Below are 19168 nucleotides of genomic sequence, written 5' to 3' on the forward strand. Positions count from 1 at the left end.
AGTGATTACGGACGAGGTGAATTCTTTTCAGTTTCTCTCTAAGCTCAGTATGGAAGCACTTATGTTTTTTGATCAGAGTCGTTAGTAAAAAGAAGAATGTTATAGATGGATCATCGCATTCGGATCTTTTATAGGCAGCCAGGTGGGTTGCTTGTCCATCCATATACAGATGTACTGTGGCTGTGGTTAAGGAAGTTATAAAGAAAGACTGGAGTAGTCACTCCCAAGACTCCTTGGTCTTTTTCCAGTAAAATGTATTGGTCACAGTGTCTAGTGTAGTGGACCAGTGCAGTGGGTGGACTCGGAGATCATGGTGGTAAAGTTTTGTATAAGATGAGATTTGAGTGGTATATGAAAGCAGATGTGGACTATTTTCAGGGAATGTGTGTGGTTACGACAACCCAACAACTTTGTGCTTTTCAAATTGTATGATCAGCACAGGAACTAATATTGATATTTTGTTGTTTTGATTCTTTGAATGTGGTTGCTTTGGTGAATGCAGGTGGTTCCATGAATTAGAAAAATGTGACATAGTCCTGTCCTGTTTCTCTGTAATTTTTTAGGGTTACAATATGCATATATTTATGACATGTGGATCCTCATAATATCTTTATTGGCTACAATTATGGTAATTCCCCTTGTTATAAGCACACATAAACAATATGACCAGCTCATAAAAACTGTCATAAGGTTGGGGTGCCTGCAACAATAAGCATTATGTCTGTAGTAGCATAATATATCAATATTTACCCATCCTTTCACAATATTGTATAACAGACAAGACGTAATAGACAATGGTTATGATCCATTATGGAGAAGCCATTAAGATATCATTAACACTGCATTAGATGCACTTCAAAACAGATGTTACCATGTTTGTTTGACTTTTTTGGTGTGAGGCATGAAAATGACATGCGTCTGCCTGGAGCGTGTCACAAATATAGACTCTCAGATATAGATTCAGTATATATCTGGTGCGGTTTTATATAAATTTAGCTACATTTACAGTCACACACAGAGTCACAAAGATACGGGGTCCAACTGTTCCCCTTCTCCCTCTGTCCTTGAGTGTGATCCTGCCACACATCCATCCCTCTCTTTCTGTTTTACTTTCATTCTCTCTCTCTTTTTTTTCTTGCTCTCTCGTGCTCATACTCTATTCTTCTGTCTCTCATTTGTGCATACGCTATGTGATTTTAAAGGGGAAGTGGGGGGTGGTGTCCCTTTCCTCTGGGAGAAGTGTGTGTGTGTATTTGCGTTTGCGGGTGTCTGTGTGTGCGTGTGTGTGCGTGCGTGTGTGTGTGCGGGTGTGCGTGTGTGTTTGTAGCGGGGTCCCTGAAGAGAGGGAAGGGTGGAGTTACACCACTGCTGCGTGTGTATGTCCAAGTGTGTATTTGTAAACTTGTGTGTCCCTGTGTTTGTATATTTAGAAGGGGTGTGTAAGTAGAGGTGTTTGTGTACATACTTTGAACACGAAGCTCTTTAAACCCTTTTTTCTCTTCAGTTTGGGACCGCTAATGTGCCTCTCGAGTTACAGCTATGTCATCAAAACCTGTTTTACACCACACAGTACTACAGAAGTGAAATCGCACCAATCATCTCTGTCGGTATAGATATGCTGCTATCAAAAGAGAAAATAAGTTTGTATATTTGGGAGAATTAGTTTGGGAGAGAGATAGGAGAGGAAAATAAATATCAGTGATCAGGAATGATTCCTGTCCAGCTACATGGCACTGAAGTTCTCACATGAAGCACGCTAGCCACATCGTCTACAGAATCACCAATAGCTCTGTCTCTTACTGAGGGGTGTCTCTGACCTGTGTGCACCTGGCATGTTGTTCATGCCACAGTAGTCTGAGAAACCTTAGTCAGCTTAAACCCACGTACTAATGCTGGGACAGAGCTTCTCTCTGGGCTTCTCTCAGACACGTTGCTTCGGTTTAGTTTCGTTTGTCTTTACTCGAGATATGAGGTGATGTGGATATTATTAAAGCAGCGAATAGAGAGGGAGAAGGAGGGTGTGTGTGTGGGTATGTGTGTGTGCGCGTGTGCGTTTGTGTGTGTGTGTGTGTGTTTGTGTGTGTGTGAATCTCTCAGTGTGTCCTTTCTCCTCAGTGTCACTATGGGGTGTGCTCACTGTAAGCAGAAGAAGTCCAAAGCAGCGGAGGGCTCAGCACAGTCTGCGTGTGACATAGCAGTGCCACAGCCCTCAACCGTGCCCCGCTATGCCCCAGAGCCCACCCAGGCGCCCGCAGGAGGCCTTATTCCTGACTTCAACAACTACCCCAGCTTGGCCAGCGGGGGCCAGCCCTTCGGCTCGTCCACCTGCTTCCCCTCCAGCACTGCTGTGACCAGAGGAGGTGTTATCACAGGTCAGACAGCCCTGCAAAGTGTGTGTGCGTGTGTGCGTGTGTGCGTGTGTGCGTGTGTGCGTGTGTGTGTGTGTGTGTGCGTGTGTGTGAACTTGTAATACTATCTTTGTGGGAACCAAATGTCCTCACAAGGATAGAAAGATGAGGAAAATGTATCTTTTTGGGGTCCTTTTGCTGGTTCCCACAAGGTCAAGAGGCTGTTTTAGGGTTAGGACTTAGGGTTAGGGTTAGAGGTTACGGAATGAATGTAGTCAATGGGAAGTCCTCACAAGGATCGCTGTATGGGACTGTGTGTGTGTGTGTGTGTGTGTGTGTGTGTGTGTGTGTGTGCGTGTGTGCGTGCATGTGTACGTGTGCGTGTGTGTGTGTGTGTGTATGTATGTGTGTGTGTGTGTGTGTGTGTGTTCATGTGTGTCTGTGTGTGTCTTTGTGTTGGGAGGGGTTTATTTTGAGCATGTGTGCACATATGAGCTTCATATGCATGCAAATGTAGGCTTTGGTGTGGCGGTGTCAGTATTTTTAATGCTTCTCTATACTGCAACCGCGCAGATATCAGTCAAGTGTGTTTGAGCATGAACGCCTTGCTATTAATAGCTCCGTGGTTCAGCACTTCTGCCTGGTTCTCAGTGTTCATCTGCCTCCGCTCATGGACTGAAATACATTAGAAATACAACCATAAAATGAAAAGAATAATGTGGCGATTGAAAAAAATATGGCAGAAATAAATCTAATAAATATAGAGACATATTTTGGAATATATTCAGATATATAATTTTTGTTCACCTTGTTTGTGTGGGCATGTGTGTGTTTGTATGTGTATGTGCATTTATGTGGGTTTATATGTGTCTGTGTGTGTGTGTGTGGGTATGCATGCTTGTATGTGCGTGTGTGCAGGTGGAGGTGTGACGCTCTTCATTGCCCTGTACGATTATGAGGCTCGCACAGAAGATGACCTGTCCTTCCGGAAGGGCGAGAAATTTCACATTATCAACAACACGTAAGTGTTACACTGGGGTGTGTGTGTGTGTGAAAGAGAGGGAGAGTGCACATGCATGCATCTATGTGGGCATCTTTCTCTTTCTGTGTATGTATATGTGTGTGTTTGTGTGTGTGCATGCATGCACGTGTGTGTGTGCGTGTGTGCGTGCATGTGTACCTGTGTGAGTATGCGTGCGTGCGTGCGTGATAAAGCTTGATGTCAAGGACTCCTGTCTTACAAGAGTTTCAGTGTTTGTTTTACAGGGTGGAGTGCTCCGCATGGCTAAAGTAACCGTGGTGATTGTGGCGACACATGGCTACGGTAACCGTGGTGATTGTAGTGGTCAGTGCTGTCTTCCCTTCTCAGGGAAGGGGACTGGTGGGAAGCTCGCTCTCTCGACACTGGGAATTCAGGCTTCATCCCCAGCAACTACGTGGCCCCAGTGGACTCCATACAGGCAGAGGAGTGAGTAGGACTTGGATAGGCTGGCGGTACAGTATTAGGGTTTGCAGTTGGTCTGACCCTCGTACCTCTGTCTCCCCAGGTGGTATTTTGGGAAGATGGGGCGGAAGGACGCAGAGCGGCAGCTGCTGGGGCAAGGGAATCCGCGTGGGACCTTCCTCATCCGCGAGAGCGAGACCACCAAGGGTGAGGAGGGCGCCAGTCAATTTATGGAATTATCATACCGCTGATGTCCAGATTGACTGCCAGGGCCTACATCTGACAGTACTGCTCTAAAAGTGACAGGTGCTACCATAACTTGTTGTGTGGGAGACAAGAGAAAAGGTTGCCAGTATAGAACAGAATCTAAATTTCAACATCATGTAGAAACACCAAGGACTAAAGATGGCTCTAACATCGTTGACGATGCATTGATATAAATACTGAACAATTCCGCCTCCTTCTACATCCCCGTTCCCCGTATTCTGATCTTCTTTTAGCTCTTTCTATGTTGCTTTTATTATATATTGATTTGGAGATATTCAGTGTTTTTGAGTTTAAATAATAATCATGCATGTGTAATTGAATCAATGTCTATCTCCAAATCAATGTATATGCAAGAATAAATATATTTGTTTTTATTATATATTGATTTTGTTTGACATATCAAGTGTTGTTCAGTTTAAATGATCATCATGTGCGAAACTGAATCAAACGTCAGTCTCCCTCTGTCTCTCAGGTGCATACTCTCTGTCTATTCGAGACTGGGATGATGGAAAAGGAGATCACGTTAAGCATTATAAGATACGCAAGCTGGACAACGGAGGCTACTACATCACCACCCGCACGCAGTTCGACACCGTGCCGCAGCTGGTGGAGCACTACACTGGTGAGAAGAAGAACAGATTCACAATTAGAACTTAGGCCAGGTGCTGTGTGTTCTTACATTAACGAATAACAAATAGAACTTAGGCCGAGTACAGTGTATTCTTACATTAACGTATAGAACTTAGGCCAGGTACAGTGTATTCTTACATTAATGTATAGAACTTAGGCCAGGTACAGTGTATTCTTACATTAATGTATAGAACTTAGGCCAGGTACAGTGTATTCTTACATTAATGTATAGAACTTAGGCCAGGTACAGTGTATTCTTACATTAATGTATAGAACGTAGGCTGTGTACAAGGTATTCTTACATGAAAATGAGCTAAATCTACCTTTTTATTGTATTTGTTATTTTTTAAACTGAGCTATCAAAGGTTTTACTGATTCAGCTGAACTTGTTTGACATTCACAGAGAAATATAGCTCTGCCTCTCGATCTAGAATTTGTTAATTTATCATCATCATCATCGACGACATAGTAAATGTGTTTATCCATTATTCATCCTATTTTGCTCAAATGTACTGATGTTTTGTCATTTTATTTATGGTTCCCCTCAGATTTTAAATCATGTTCTGAAGGGTGACTGTCTCCCTGGTAGGTTGGGGTTCATAAATTATCTATAAAATAGTTGTTTGCAACAGATGGAAGGTGGCTCTTCTTCATTTTGTGTTGTTCTATTACCGGTCTTAGTGTGAACCTCTGCTCCTGTGTCTTCCTGCTGGTGTGTGTTTGTGTACTCAGGTTAGGGCTCAGCAGTGTGTGTTAGTGTTCTCAGGTTAAGGCTCAGCAGTGTGTGTTAGTGTACTCAGGTTAGGGCTCAGCAGTGTGTGTTAGTGTACTCAGGTTAAGGCTCAGCAGTGTGTGTTTGTGTACTCAGTTTAGGGCTCAGCAGTGTGTGTTAGTGTACTCAGGTTAGGGCTCAGCAGTGTGTTAGTGTACTCAGGTTAGGGCTCAGCAGTGTGTGTTAGTGTACTCAGGTTAGGGCTCAGTAGTGTGTGTTAGTGTACTCAGGTTAGGGCTCAGTAGTGTGTGTTAGTGTACTCAGGTTAGGGCTCAGCAGTGTGTGTTAGTGTACTCAGGTTAGGGCTCAGCAGTGTGTGTTAGTGTACTCAGGTTAGGGTTCAGTAGTGTGTGTTAGTGTACTCAGGTTAGGGCTCAGCAGTGTGTGTTAGTGTACTCAGGTTAGGGTTCAGTAGTGTGTGTTAGTGTACTCAGGTTAGGGCTCAGCAGTGTGTGTTAGTGTACTCAGGTTAGGGCTCAGCAGTGTGTTAGTGTACTCAGGTTAAGGCTCAGCAGTGTGTGTTAGTGTACTCAGGTTAGGGCTCAGCAGTGTGTGTTAGTGTACTCAGGTTAGGGCTCAGCAGTGTGTGTTAGTGTACTCAGGTTAAGGCTCAGCAGTGTGTGTTAGTGTACTCAGGTTAGGGCTCAGCAGTGTGTGTTAGTGTACTCAGGTTAGGGCTCAGCAGTGTGTGTTAGTGTACTCAGGTTAGGGCTCAGCAGTGTGTGTTAGTGTACTCAGGTTAGGGCTCAGCAGTGTCTGTTAGTGTACTCAGGTTAGGGCTCAGCAGTGTGTGTTACTGCACTGAAGTGAGGGTTTTACGGGTAGAAGAAACAGAGTTATCAGAACCGGACCTGTGTTTGTCTCACTTCTTTTGTTAAGTGTCTGTCTAACTCTTTGTCTGACTGTATTAACCACAGCCGCTTTTCTAACGCTGTCCGTAATTGTGTCATAAGGCTCACAGTGGCACTACTGCATGAATATGTTTTGTACCATATCTTACAATGCAGTGAAGGAAGGTTACAGGTGTGGGTGAGCATCTCCTTATAATTCTACATTTCAGTTAGAACTTCAGTCAGGCCTTCATACCCCCCACTGTGACAATGGGCCGCACCCACAGTTCTGTGGCTCCATCATTCATTCGAAGGCCATAGACTGCACTACTGCACCCTGCTGGATGTAGATTGTTACTGCACCTAGTTCAGAAACGTACACCCTTGGTATAGTGCAATGCCATGTGTGCCTGTGAGTATGTAGACAGCATTCGCAGAACAAGAGCAGTCACCCAGAGGTTTGAAAAGCAGAGCGCTGATGATATGCATATGCCACAGCCTTCTCAGTCACCAGCTCTGTGCCATACTGAGAATTTTTTATAATGATGGCTGAGGCATGGCTTTCTACTTCTGGAAAGTAGATTAATTGATTTCCTTATTGAAGAGAGTGCATGCTTTCTTGGAGAGAGTGCGTGATTTCTTGTGGAGGGAGTGCATGCTTTCTTGGAGAGAGTGCATGATTTCTTGTGGAGGGAGTGCATGCTTTCTTGTGGAGAGAGTGCATGCTTTCTTGTGGAGAGAGTGCAAGTTTTCTTGTGGAGAGAATGCACGTTTTCTTGTGGAGAGAGTGCACGCTTTCTTACGTGCATACAGGCCATGTTTGCCGCTGTTGATGGCTCAACATCCCGTTCAGTGACTTCAGCGTTTGTTCTATTATTTGTTCACTTCCTGTAGCCAGGCATTCTAGAAATGGCCGGTGATTCGTCAGACATGAACATCTGTACTTCTACGTTTAGGAGGTAGAATACTAGCATGTGCTTGAGAACACATCCAGCGAATATGCTTGTGTGTTTTCACTGATGGTGTGCTTTGCTAGCGCAAGCCACCTCAGGCAGAACTGATGTGAGCTGATTGGATTTGTAGATTTATGGCTGCTTTGGGTGCACTGTCTGCCTGCCTGGTTGTGTGTAACATTGCCTTTGTCTCCTGTGCCTCTGTTTCACTGTCTGGGTTCTTTTTTTCTTTGTTGCCTCTCTCTCTCGCTACTTCTTTTGCTCTTTTGTCTGTATCTCTCTCGTGGACCCTGTATCACAGAGCGTGCTGCAGGCTTGTGCTGTCGATTGATTGGCAGCTGTCGTCGGGGAATGCCCAAGCTGGCGGACCTGTCCGTCAAGACAAAGGACGTGTGGGAGATTCCGCGAGAGTCTCTCCAGCTCATTAAGAAGCTGGGGAATGGGCAGTTTGGGGAAGTTTGGATGGGTAGGAACCACACTGCAGTGTGGAATGTGCACCAGAGGGGGCGAGGGAATGGGTTGCACAGTCCCTCCAGGAAAACAGGAAGTCATCCATTAGCCATGTGTGGGGCCTGTTAGTGCAGGTCCACTGGGGCCGTGCCCTAGCATCCTGAGTTACCCTTCCTGGAGATGTACTGCTGCCCCTCCCTCCCTCCCTCTTAACCCCCTCCCCCCCCCCCCATCATTGCATGCGACTCCAGTTCATTTCACCCCTCTCCCTTCACCACCCCCCCTTCCCAGGCAATAACGATGGCCTCTGCTATTTCCTGACCAAGCCCTGCCCCAATTCCACCCCCCAGACCATGGGGCTGGGGCGAGACGCCTGGGAGATCTCCCGCACCACCCTCCAGCTCACCCGCAAGCTGGGACATGGCTGCTTTGGGGACGTCTGGATGGGTGAGAGAGTCCCGCTCTGTCTCCAGTGATCAGCGATCAGCATTGTCCCGCTCTGTCTCCACTGATCAGCGATCAGCATTGTCCCGCTCTGTCTCCAGTGATCAGCGATCAGCATTGTCCTGCTCTGTCTCCAGTGATCAGTGATCAGCGCTGTCCTGCTCTGTCTCCAATGATCAGTGATCAGCGCTGTCCTGCTCTGTCTCCAGTGATCAGCGATCAGCATTGTCCTGCTCTGTCTCCAGTGATCAGCGATCAGCATTGTCCTGCTCTGTCTCCAGTGATCAGTGATCAGCATTGTCTTGAGCTGTCTCCAATGATCAGCGCTGTCCAGGAATACCTGGCTTTCTGCAGAGCTATCTCAGCCGTCCTCAGTGTTCAGCACTGTCCACAGCGCACAGCAGCCCTGTCCATCCGCTAATGTCGCACTGTCCAGAACCTGTGCCTGGCAATCAGTAGCATCCAGCCCTGCCTCCACAACGTCCAGCTCTGCCTCAGTTTCCCATCTGACACCTTCCTCTCATGCACCCCCCCACACTCCCTCCTCCTTGCCTCCACTCTCCCTCCATACTCCCCTCTCCTGCATGCCTATGTGTCCGTGTGTCACAGATCTGTCCGTCCGTCCGTCCATCCTGCTGTGGGATCTCCCTGTTTATGCTGCTTCTCATTCCAGATCGGATGAACTTCCCATAGTCAAGGAGACAAGCACAGCCATTTAGTGCCATAAAACAACTAAGAAATATTAAATATTTCTTCATTCAAGTAGAAGGTATTTAATCAGCCAAGTAACAACACAATATAGGACAGCACAGTAGAAAGGATAAATTACAAAAAAACTACATTCATTCAAATTACAGCCTTGAATATACCCACTGGTCTAATGGTGAGTATAGTTTGCTTGTGTGCAGTGGTAAACAGAAGGACATAGAATTATGATTCTTTAGTAGCACCATTATTGTTCTAGTACATTTTACTTATTTGGCCTCTCTTCAATTGAAAATGTAGCTTCTACTCTGCAGCTTAATTTAACATTTAATCGGCTTCTGTGAGGTTGTTCAGATAAGTGAGGACTAATGTTAACGTGAGATTTCTTTAAAAAAAATAATAGCGGAGGTAATGAGTAATTTCTCATTGAAATACCCCGCTGTGTTCTTGTGCTGAAGGAATCAGATTCCTTCTGTCTGCCATTACTTACTCTCAATTACGCTTACACTGATCAGAGCACATAAAGTCAGACTCATTATAACTTCAATCAATTCTATTCCGCACCACTGAGCTCTGGCTGAGGAAATGGCTGTCATATCGGGTTTAGCTTATCGGTCATTGGGCAGTTTTCCTAAAATTCTCATGCAATACTGGTTTGATAGTAACTTTCTCAAAAATGGTCCCACAGTTAATTGGTATGTGGTCTTAATTCATCAACCAAGACTGTATGTGCCCATTTTATATTTGTATATTCTCTGGCCTTGTTTAAAAACCGGTAACCTAGGTTCAGTTTAGCAGACGCTTTCACTCTCAAACTTTACTGGAAGGAGGAGCAGCATATGCAGGAATCCTGGAGGATCATGGCTATTCTGTCGCACTCACCTCCTCTCCACTGCTTCCCCTTGTGGCAGGTATGTGGAACGGCACCACAAAGGTAGCGGTGAAGACGCTGAAGCCCGGGACGATGTCTCCGGAGGCCTTCCTGGAGGAAGCCCAGATTATGAAGCGCCTTCGCCACGATAAGCTGGTGCAGCTGTACGCCGTGGTGTCAGAGGAGCCCATCTACATCATCACTGAGTTTATGAGCCAGGGTGCGAATACTAATGTCTACACTGAACACACGCAGAAATGTGTACAGTACAGCCCTATAAAAACTCACAACTAGACTAGATCTGCAAATGTACTCATGTGCATACACGCTAACTCATGCTCACAGACACACAAACACGCACATGCAAGCGTGCTCTCTGTCTGGCTCAGCAGTAATGCTTTGTGTGTGGACAGGAAGCTTGCTGGACTTCCTGAAGGATGGAGAAGGCAGGGCTCTGAAGTTGCCACAGCTTGTGGACATGGCTGCTCAGGTACCTGCATCTATGCAGTCCCACCCCTGACAACCACACCCCTCCTACAACCACCCCATTATAGCTACACCCCTCACAGAGTCCCACCCCCTTACAACTACACCCATCACAGAGTCCCACCCCCTTACAACTACACCCCTTCCTACAGTCCCACCCCCTTACAACTACACCCCTTCCTACAGTCCCACCCCCTTACAGCTACACCCATCACAGAGTCCCACCCCCTTACAACTACACCCCTTCCTACAGTCCCACCCCCTTACAGCTACACCCATCACAGAGTCCCACCCCCTTACAACTACACCCCTTCCTACAGTCCAACCCCCTTACAGCTACACCCCTTCCTACAGTCCCACCCCCTTACAACTACACCCCTTCCTACAGTCCCACCCCCTTACAGCTACACCCCTTCCTACAGTCCCACCCCCTTACCGCTACACCCCTTCCTACAGTCCCACCCCCTTACAACTACACCCCTTCCTACAGTCCCACCCCCTTACAACTACACCCCTTCCTACAGTCCCACCCCCTTACAGCTACACCCCTTCCTACAGTCCCACCCCCTCACAGTCAGTCTAACAGCGACACCCTTTTTACACCACCACTACCTTATCATATCCATATACATTTATAGCCACGCCCCCCTCACAAATTCCATGTTTCATTCCAGCAGCCATTTCCATGCCGTACTTCTTGAAACCACACTGTGCGCTCTGCTCAAAGGCCAGCAGTTAGTCTGTGAGTAAGCTGAATGCCTGCGTTTGTCTGTCCGTCTCCCTGTCCAGATTGCAGCTGGAATGGCCTACATAGAAAGGATGAATTACATCCACCGGGACCTGCGTGCCGCCAACATCCTGGTGGGGGACAACCTGGTGTGCAAAATTGCAGACTTTGGCCTGGCGCGACTCATCGAGGATAACGAGTACACAGCACGGCAAGGTGAGAGTCACAGTCCAGAGAAATTAGACTCAGACAGGTGAGAGTCACAGTCCAGAGACTCAGACAGGTGAAAGTCACAGTCCACAGAAATTAGACTCAGACAGGTGAGAGTCACAGTCCAGAGACTCAGACAGGTGAGAGTCACAGTCCACAGAAATTAGACTCAGACAGGTGAGAGTCACAGTCCAGAGACTCAGACAGGTGAGAGTCACTGTCCAGAGAAATTAGACTCAGGTGAGATTCAAAGTCCAGAGACTCAGACAGATGAGAGTCACTGTCCAAAGAAATTAGACTCAGGTGAGAGTCACAGTCCAGAGACTCAGACAGGTGAGAGTCACAGTCCAGAGAAATTAGACTCAGGTGAGAATCACAGTCCAGAGAAATTAGACTCAGACAGGTGAGAGTCACAGTCCAGAGACTCAGACAGGTGAGAGTCACTGTCCAGAGAAATTAGGCTCAGGTGAGACTGGCCATGCAGAGGAGTGGCAGAAAAAGAACACATGGATGTAACCTTGGTTGTCCTGGGTAGAAACTTGGAGTGGAAACTGGACACCACCTTTACTGCTGTCCCACACTGACTGTGGGAGAAGGAAGTATCCTCATCACTGCAAAGCTTTTCAACAGGAATTTAATATGCTATGCAAATATAACCCTGTTTATACATTGTGTCCGCTGGCAATTAAAACACAATTAAGAAAAACACACCACATATATGCCATGAATAGTAGCGTAATAATTGTTGTTTCCAAACTGTTGCTAAGTAGCCGCCTTTCAGGAGGGCAGTTCATTGTGACTGCAGATGGCTAAAGAGAGAGGAGACAGAAAACAATGAAACATCCTTCGCCTGCTCTGCAGCTCTGTTGCGTTTGACTGAAATGTGTCGCTGTTCGTCACAGGAGCGAAGTTTCCCATCAAATGGACAGCACCTGAGGCAGCACTTTTTGGCAAATTCACCATCAAGTCTGACGTCTGGTCCTTTGGCATCCTCCTCACAGAGCTCATCACCAAGGGCCGTGTGCCATACCCAGGTACACACACACACACACACACACTCACGCACACGCAGACGCACACACACACGCACACACACACACACACACACGCTCACGGTGTCCCTTTAGGTGCCCAATGGGCTTTGACTTGAGCCGATATAGGTAGGCGGTGGCGGTTGTTAAGGTGTTAACATACGAATGAAAGAGCAGCAGGAAAAGGGTAGATTGCATTGGCCGGGAATCGCACCCGGGCCTCCCGCGGGGCAGGCGAGAACTCTACCACTGCACCACCAATGCATGAATGGTTGAGAAGGGAAAACATGGGTAACAGAAGGATTCTACCACTGAACCACCAATGCTCACATATTGTCCTTCCTACATGTAACATGCACACACTCAAGTTGGCAAAATACAGTATGTGTAAATAAGTATCTGTGTAGGTGCCTAAACTGAGCTGTGTGTGCGTGTGCGTGTGCGTGTGCGTGTGTGTGTGTGCTCTTCAGGGATGAATAATCGGGAGGTGCTGGAGCAGGTGGAGCGGGGGTACCGCATGCCGTGCCCGGTGGGCTGCCCCAGCTCGCTGCATGACCTGATGGTGCAGTGCTGGAGGAAGGAGGCGGATGAGCGGCACACCTTTGAGTACCTGCAGAGCTTCCTGGAGGACTACTTCACTGCCACAGAACCCCAGTACCAGCCAGGAGAGAACCTGTGAGGGGGCACGTCCCCCCAAACGCCCCCCTCGCCTCCAAATGCCCCCCTTGCCTCCAAACGCCCCCCCCCACCCCCAAACTTCCCCCTCGCCTCCAAATGCCCCCCTTGCACAACATTTAATGAAGAGTGCCTTGTGCTCCAAGCAGTTTCAGTTCTTTACCCTTAGCCTCAACCACTGTGATATTTCTTTCTGCTGCTCTGCATCTCCCTCCCCTTCTCTTTCCTCCTCCAATCCATTTACCTGCCTTTCTCCTCTATTCCTCTTTTCTCCATTTCATTTATTCTCTTTTAAAACTTTTCTTTTTTCCCTGTTCCCCTCTTTCTCTGCTTACTCCTGCTTACCCTGTCTTGCCATAAATCTTCTCTCTCTATCCTCCCTCTCTCCCTCCCTTTCTCTCTCCCTCCCACTCCTGTTTCCTGTTGCCGTAGAGACCTTGAGTCCTGAACAAGCAGCCTCTCTTTTTCTCTCTCCTGCTATCCATGGGCACAGAACAATGGATACCGAGCCTTCAGATTTATTCTTTCCTTTGATTTAGATGGACGGACTTTGTCTGGACTCTGTTACTCTGGACTCTGCTCTGAGCTCTGTTGCTTCGGCCTGCCCAAGAACGAGTGTGGATCTGATCTGCACAGACTGCAGACAGAGAACTATGGAGCCTTTCATGCAAATATGTCACTTTATTTCTGCTCTCCTTTCATTTTTTTTTTTTTACTTAATGTTGGGAACTTTCATAAATAAGGGTTGGGGGAACAAAGTCATCATGCAGTGCTATAATTCAATAGAGGGCTCTTTATCTTTGTGATTAATGTTTATTTGATATTGTATAAGTGTGATTATTATTTAATACATGCTTTTATTGTAGTCTTATTTGTCCTGTGCCAGTTGTGCTATATAACCTCCCAGAATAAAGAGTCACTGAGGTCAAAGGGCAGGCATCTTGTCACATGATAAAAGCGCTTTGGATAAAAGCGCTATATAAATGTCCATTTACATGACTACAGTGCCACTTGTGCCTTGCTGTGCCCAGTAATATTTGGAAAAACACTGCTAGCACATGTTACTCCAACAGTGTGGTAAGGTTGTGGCAATGCTGTAGCAGTGTTTTTATCATTTTGTTTTTCATTTCTTACGAAAAATCATATAATTCCAGCTATAGGTTCACGTCACAATTTAAAAAAAAAATTTAAAAAAAAAATTTTAAAAGCATGTTAAGGACATTTACAACCTGTCAGGACCGCAAGACCTCAATGCTCTAGAACTTTCCAATGGCCTAAAAAAGATGTTATTTGCTTAGTTGGGAACCATTTTTACCCTAAAGGGCATCATATCTCTGCCTTATGATTATGTGATGAAGGTGATTATTTGATTTGATTTAAATGTTTTTTTAATGCTGGTTATTTTGTTTTTCCCTGTTTAAGTGAGGACTTGTGGCCTTATGGCTTTCAGGTGTACATTATGTAAAAGGCTTTTCCAGAGAAACTCACCGCAGGGTCCGTCTCTTTATTTGTCCCACGCACATTGAAGACTGACAGGTGTGGGCGGGGACAGATGCAAGAGGGCAAGCAATGTGTGTTTGCTCCTATAGCCAGATGTACAGCTCCCACGCTCACAAGCACACATGCACAAACACACACACACACATATGCACACACACACACACACATATACACACACACACACACCTTTTCCTTTCTGCCTTTTCTAAGCCACTCCCTTTGTCCTTTTCACATACAGCCTACTCCCCAGAGGACTGTGAGTGATCCTCTGTTTGTGGGGTTCCGTTCATTGTGTTTTAGTCTGTAAATTTATTTTATTTTATTTTATTTTATTTAGTTTTATTTTTGTGGTTGTATGTGGTGTCTTGATCAGAAATGGCAGAGTTCCTGGACCATAACTCTCCCTTCTCCATCTCTGAGGGAATCTACTACATACTGGTGGCTAGCCTGGGAATCCCATGTAAGTACCACTCTTCAGATACTCCACATAATGGCACCCACTCACCCACTTTCTCTCTCTCTCTCTCTCTCTCACACACACACACACACGCGTGTGCTCATTAACATGCGCTCACAAACACCCACACACACCACATGCGTGCTAACACAGCTGCGAACCCTATAGAAAGGATGCAAGCAAACTGTATGTGGCGAATGGAGGATTAGAGTCTGTTTATTATGGTGCCGAGCATGACGTGCGCAATGTGTGAGGAGAACTCGGAACCAGTGGCCAAATGAGCTGTCGATAAAGACGTGTGGAAATGCGCACTCAGTATAGTGGTCACTAATGTGCTGCAACAGGTCTGATGTTATTCAAGCTGAAATGTGTGAGCTGTCCATCTGCTATTGAAATCCAGCATGATGCACACCGCATAGCCAAGGGACAGAGAGTGAAGATAGGAGAGCAGTACACCGAGCTATCAAACACGACATACAAAAATGCATGTATATGCATACATACATGTATCTTAACATGTAGCGAATACACAGAATTTATTAGTGTGAAATCTAACAAGAGTTTATGCTCAACTCTAAACATTCTTTTAACCTTTTAACTCTGTTAGAGTTGCTTTTCAAGTCCCCACATGACACAGAGATCAGAATTCATAAGAAAGAGGATTAATCCAGATCATATCCTCCATTAGACCATTAGAGACAACAGCATGTAGAGTAAGAAGTGGATCCATTTGCCTTCTTTCTGCAGAAGGCCCCTCCTGTCTTGATTGTCGACCCTTGATGGTTAATTTCAGTACTGCTATGAGGGTGGCAGTGTTTTATAATGGTTAGGGAACTGAGCTTGTGATCCAAAGGTTGCAGATTTGATTCCCAGCACATTGTTGTTTTACTCTTGAGTAAGGTACTTAACCAAAATTGCTTCAGTATGTATCAGCTGCATAAATGGATACTGTGTAAAACTGTCATATATTGTCAATGTAATAGGCTGCATTGTCACTGTGCAGAAGTTGGACAAGAACATCTAAAAAACCAGTAATGTACTAGCACAGCTACAACCAACTTACACAGGCTGATACTTTCGAACACAAAGAGAAATGATGACAGAAACAAATACAGAGTATTCACATCTGTAGACGACCACAGTCATAATCTAAATACACAAATGTCATCTCCCACAACGTAGGTGTAGTAGTGCCGTTGTTCAGTGTACGTGTGTGTGTGTGTGTGTGTACCTGTATGTGCCTACAATATTGGGTGCACAAACTGAATGAGATAGAAAGTATGGCTCCTCTCTTGGTAAACACTGATATTGAATGGAAAAGTCACCGTTTCCATCTACAGTGTACAATTGCACGATTGTTGTGAAGCAACCACCCATTTAAATGAGCTGTAACGAGACTGCAGAAGCTGTTCCGAAGTCTTCAGTGTCTCTGATCAACATTCACTGAGATGTACTCAGTAATGAAGGCACATATACAGTGAGCTCCATAATGTTTGGGGCAGACATATTTTTTCTTGATTTGGCTCTGTACTCCACTGTTTTAGATTTGCAATCAAACAATGCACATGTGGTTAAAGTTCAGATTCTCCATATGCACCATAAAGTTTGGGACAAGTCAGGTGTGTTCAATTGCTTCTTTGGTGAAGGTATAAGAGAGCTTCCAATATCTAGTTTTAATTCAAGGCTTTGGATTGCCTTTGTTACTGGCGTTTTCAGCATGGGGACCAGAGTTGTGCCAATGCAGAGACATAGGCCAAACCTTAGGCTAACCAAAATCAACTGTTTGGAACATCATTAAGAAGAAAGAGAGCACTGCTGAGCTCAGTAATCACAAAGGGCCTGCTATGCTAAGGAAGAAAAACAAATATGGCTTTGTCCCAAACGTTATAGAGCTCACTGTACATATATATGTATATGTAAACTGTTACTCCACAATGACTGTAAACAGATAGTGCGTATGGGGAAAAAAAGATTGGAATTATAATTCCTATCAGTGTAACCAATTACATGAATTTATTAAAAGCATTCTACAATTAGATAGTACAAATGGTTAAAAATGACAATTTTGTAAAGAAATATTGACATTTGCAAGGGAAAAGCCTTTATCCTGAGCAATGTGCTTGTACAAGTTTATCAATTTATATCAACAGACATTCAACAAAGCAATTCAAGTGAAATGTCCAGATTTGAACATGCAGCCTTCTTGTTCAATGCCCCATTTAAGCATGCACAATCATTAAACATGCCATTTTATGTTGGGCATAGAGTTCAGAACAAAAGGTTTGGACCATAGACTTTCGGACATGAAGTAAGGAGTTGTTATTTCTTTCTCTTTGTGGACTGGAGACATTGCAAACATGTGTTCTCATGTCCTTACAACAGGGTTGAAGCCAATTCAATTAAAATGGAAAATAAATGTATGTAGATATGAATAAATAAATTCAGGAAATGTATAGAAATGTAAAAAATTAATTGAAAAATCTCTATGGCACATTATGGCCACTTTGCGATGAATAAATTGACAGGCTTGTAATGGAATCGACCCCAGTCCTGCCTCAAAATGATTGTCTACTCTGATACAGCAAAATGGCTTTCTTATTGTGCTTGGATCTTTGTGTCACTACCTTAATCACATCTACCTTAAGATTAACACAAAGCCAAGTGTAAACAAAGTGCTTGGAGGAAATCTGCTTTTTAAAATATAATTATATAAAGATAGGCAGGATGAATGACTGATTTGTCATCTTATGACAAATTGACCAATCTCTCTCTCTCTCTCTCTCTCTTTCTTTCTTTCTTTCTCTTTCTCTCCCCCCCGATACCACCTCTGCTTTATCTCTGTTTATCTCTCTCTCTCCCTCATTCATACCTCCCTCCCTCTGCTCACCTCTAGCAAACCTGCTGTCCATAGTGGTCCTCTGTTCTCAGCGCTGTGGCATGTCGCGCAGCACAGTGATCTACCTGGTTTCTCTGGCTCTCGTGGACACAGTCTTCATGGTCCTGGGGGGGCTGGTGGATGTTGGGGCCAGCTGGCAGGAGTCTGTGACCTCCCGGGCCCCTAGCAGCCTCCTCTGTGGCTTCGTCACCTTTAACGAGCAGTGGACGCAGTGCAGCTCCCAGTGGATCGTCACCGCCTTCACCCTGGAGCGCTACCTGGTGTCCCGGGGGCGGGGCCCGAGACCGGGCCTCTCCTGCCGACTCTCCCGGTCGCAGGTGGCGCTGGTGCTGGTGCTGGCGTCCGCGTTCGGCTCGCAGGTCCTCAGCCTCCCCTACTGCTGGCTGTACCAGGCCCCGGAGGCGACGGACGAGGCCGAGAGCTGGACCCCCGTATCGCTGCTGTGGAGGAACGTGTCTCAGGTCCTGCTGTCGTCGCGGTGCCGGGTTCTCCACGCTCCCCGCGTCCCCGGCCTGGTCTGGTCCTACCTGCTGCTGTCCAGCTGGCTGCCCATGAGCCTGACGCTGTCTCTGAGCGTGCTCCTGTCCCTCCACTTCCACAAGCGCGCCCGCTCCCTGGTCGCCCCGCGCAGCAGCGCCCCCTTCAGGGACGCCGGGTCGCGGATGCGACGGTCTGGCCGTATCCAGGTCGTGGTGGCGCTGGTGATGGTCTTCCTCAACCTCCCCCACTATGTGACGCAGGGCATAATGGCCGCCCTGTTGGAGCAGGCCAGGAGGGTGGAAGGGGCTCTGGGGGTGGCGGTGGGCGCGGCTCTGATGCTGCAGTGGCTCAGCATGGTCATTCACTTCCTGCTCTACTGCTTCCTCTCGTCCGGTTTCCGCCGCGAGACGCTCGCCCTCCTGAGGCGACTCTGCAGGTGCAGCCCAGTGTCTCGATACCCCTGGAGCAACCGCTGCACCCAGCGACCCCAGCGACCCCAACGTCCACCCACGAGTCAACCCTGTGAGGTGTGGCTGGTCCAGGAGGTTCCGGATGACCACGGAAAATGGCAGAGCTGAACATCGCACCCCACCCCCCCCCCCCCCCACCCCTCCGTGCTAGAATGTTAGCAGGACGGGCTGAATGGGAGGTAATGGGACTTGAGGAGGATAGTGATTATGTTTTGGGTCATTGAACTTACCCTAAATACAGTTAATTCTTGAAGCAAAATTTACAGCATTCTAATTTTAGTCCTTGGTTACCTGGGAAAAACTCACAGTACAGCTTGTTCTCAATGACTTCCTGTCCTTCAGAGACTTATGAGGAGTCTTACATGATTATCAAGCGTCCCTATGTGAAACTTCCCTGACAGTCCACTAGATGGCAGAACGGACTCATTGTTGCTCGATCGCGCTTCTAGCCGCGAGGCTGTGACAGCGTTTGGAGCGCGCCCCAGGGTACAGCAGTGACGTGTGTGCATCCAACTCTTTTAA

The 19168-nt window shown here is 46.4% G+C and overlaps 2 protein-coding genes across 3 annotated transcripts in view; both read left to right on the forward strand.

Annotated features, from left to right (window-relative positions):
* The window catches only part of yrk (Yes-related kinase), a 30541-nt gene extending 16215 nt beyond the window's left edge, over positions 1-14326 (forward strand). Inside the window, exons 3-13 of one of the 2 annotated variants that reach the window (XM_035429386.1) lie at positions 2116-2372; positions 3267-3369; positions 3718-3816; positions 3896-3999; positions 4532-4681; positions 7546-7710; positions 9755-9934; positions 10128-10204; positions 10990-11143; positions 12040-12171; positions 12639-14326. In XM_035429386.1, the coding sequence (XP_035285277.1) occupies positions 2123-2372; positions 3267-3369; positions 3718-3816; positions 3896-3999; positions 4532-4681; positions 7546-7710; positions 9755-9934; positions 10128-10204; positions 10990-11143; positions 12040-12171; positions 12639-12847 (1623 nt within the window). In that variant the 5' untranslated portion in view covers positions 2116-2122 and the 3' untranslated portion in view covers positions 12848-14326. Of the gene's footprint in view, positions 1-2115; positions 2373-3266; positions 3370-3717; positions 3817-3895; positions 4000-4531; positions 4682-7545; positions 7711-7985; positions 8142-9754; positions 9935-10127; positions 10205-10989; positions 11144-12039; positions 12172-12638 lie in introns of both variants that reach the window. The other variant, XM_035429388.1, reaches the window with a different exon arrangement.
* A 116-nt stretch (positions 14327-14442) lies between these two features.
* Positions 14443-18881, forward strand: LOC118233601 (probable G-protein coupled receptor 139). Its single transcript, XM_035429389.1, has 2 exons — positions 14443-14803; positions 17694-18881. Exons 1-2 carry the CDS (start codon positions 14719-14721, stop codon positions 18752-18754), a joined length of 1146 nt encoding a protein of 381 aa, XP_035285280.1. The 5' UTR covers positions 14443-14718; the 3' UTR covers positions 18755-18881.
* Positions 18882-19168: the final 287 nt, after the last annotated feature.

This window comes from Anguilla anguilla, chromosome 8, assembly GCF_013347855.1.
Source record: "Anguilla anguilla isolate fAngAng1 chromosome 8, fAngAng1.pri, whole genome shotgun sequence".
In the NCBI taxonomy this organism is placed as follows: Eukaryota; Metazoa; Chordata; class Actinopteri; order Anguilliformes; family Anguillidae; genus Anguilla; species Anguilla anguilla.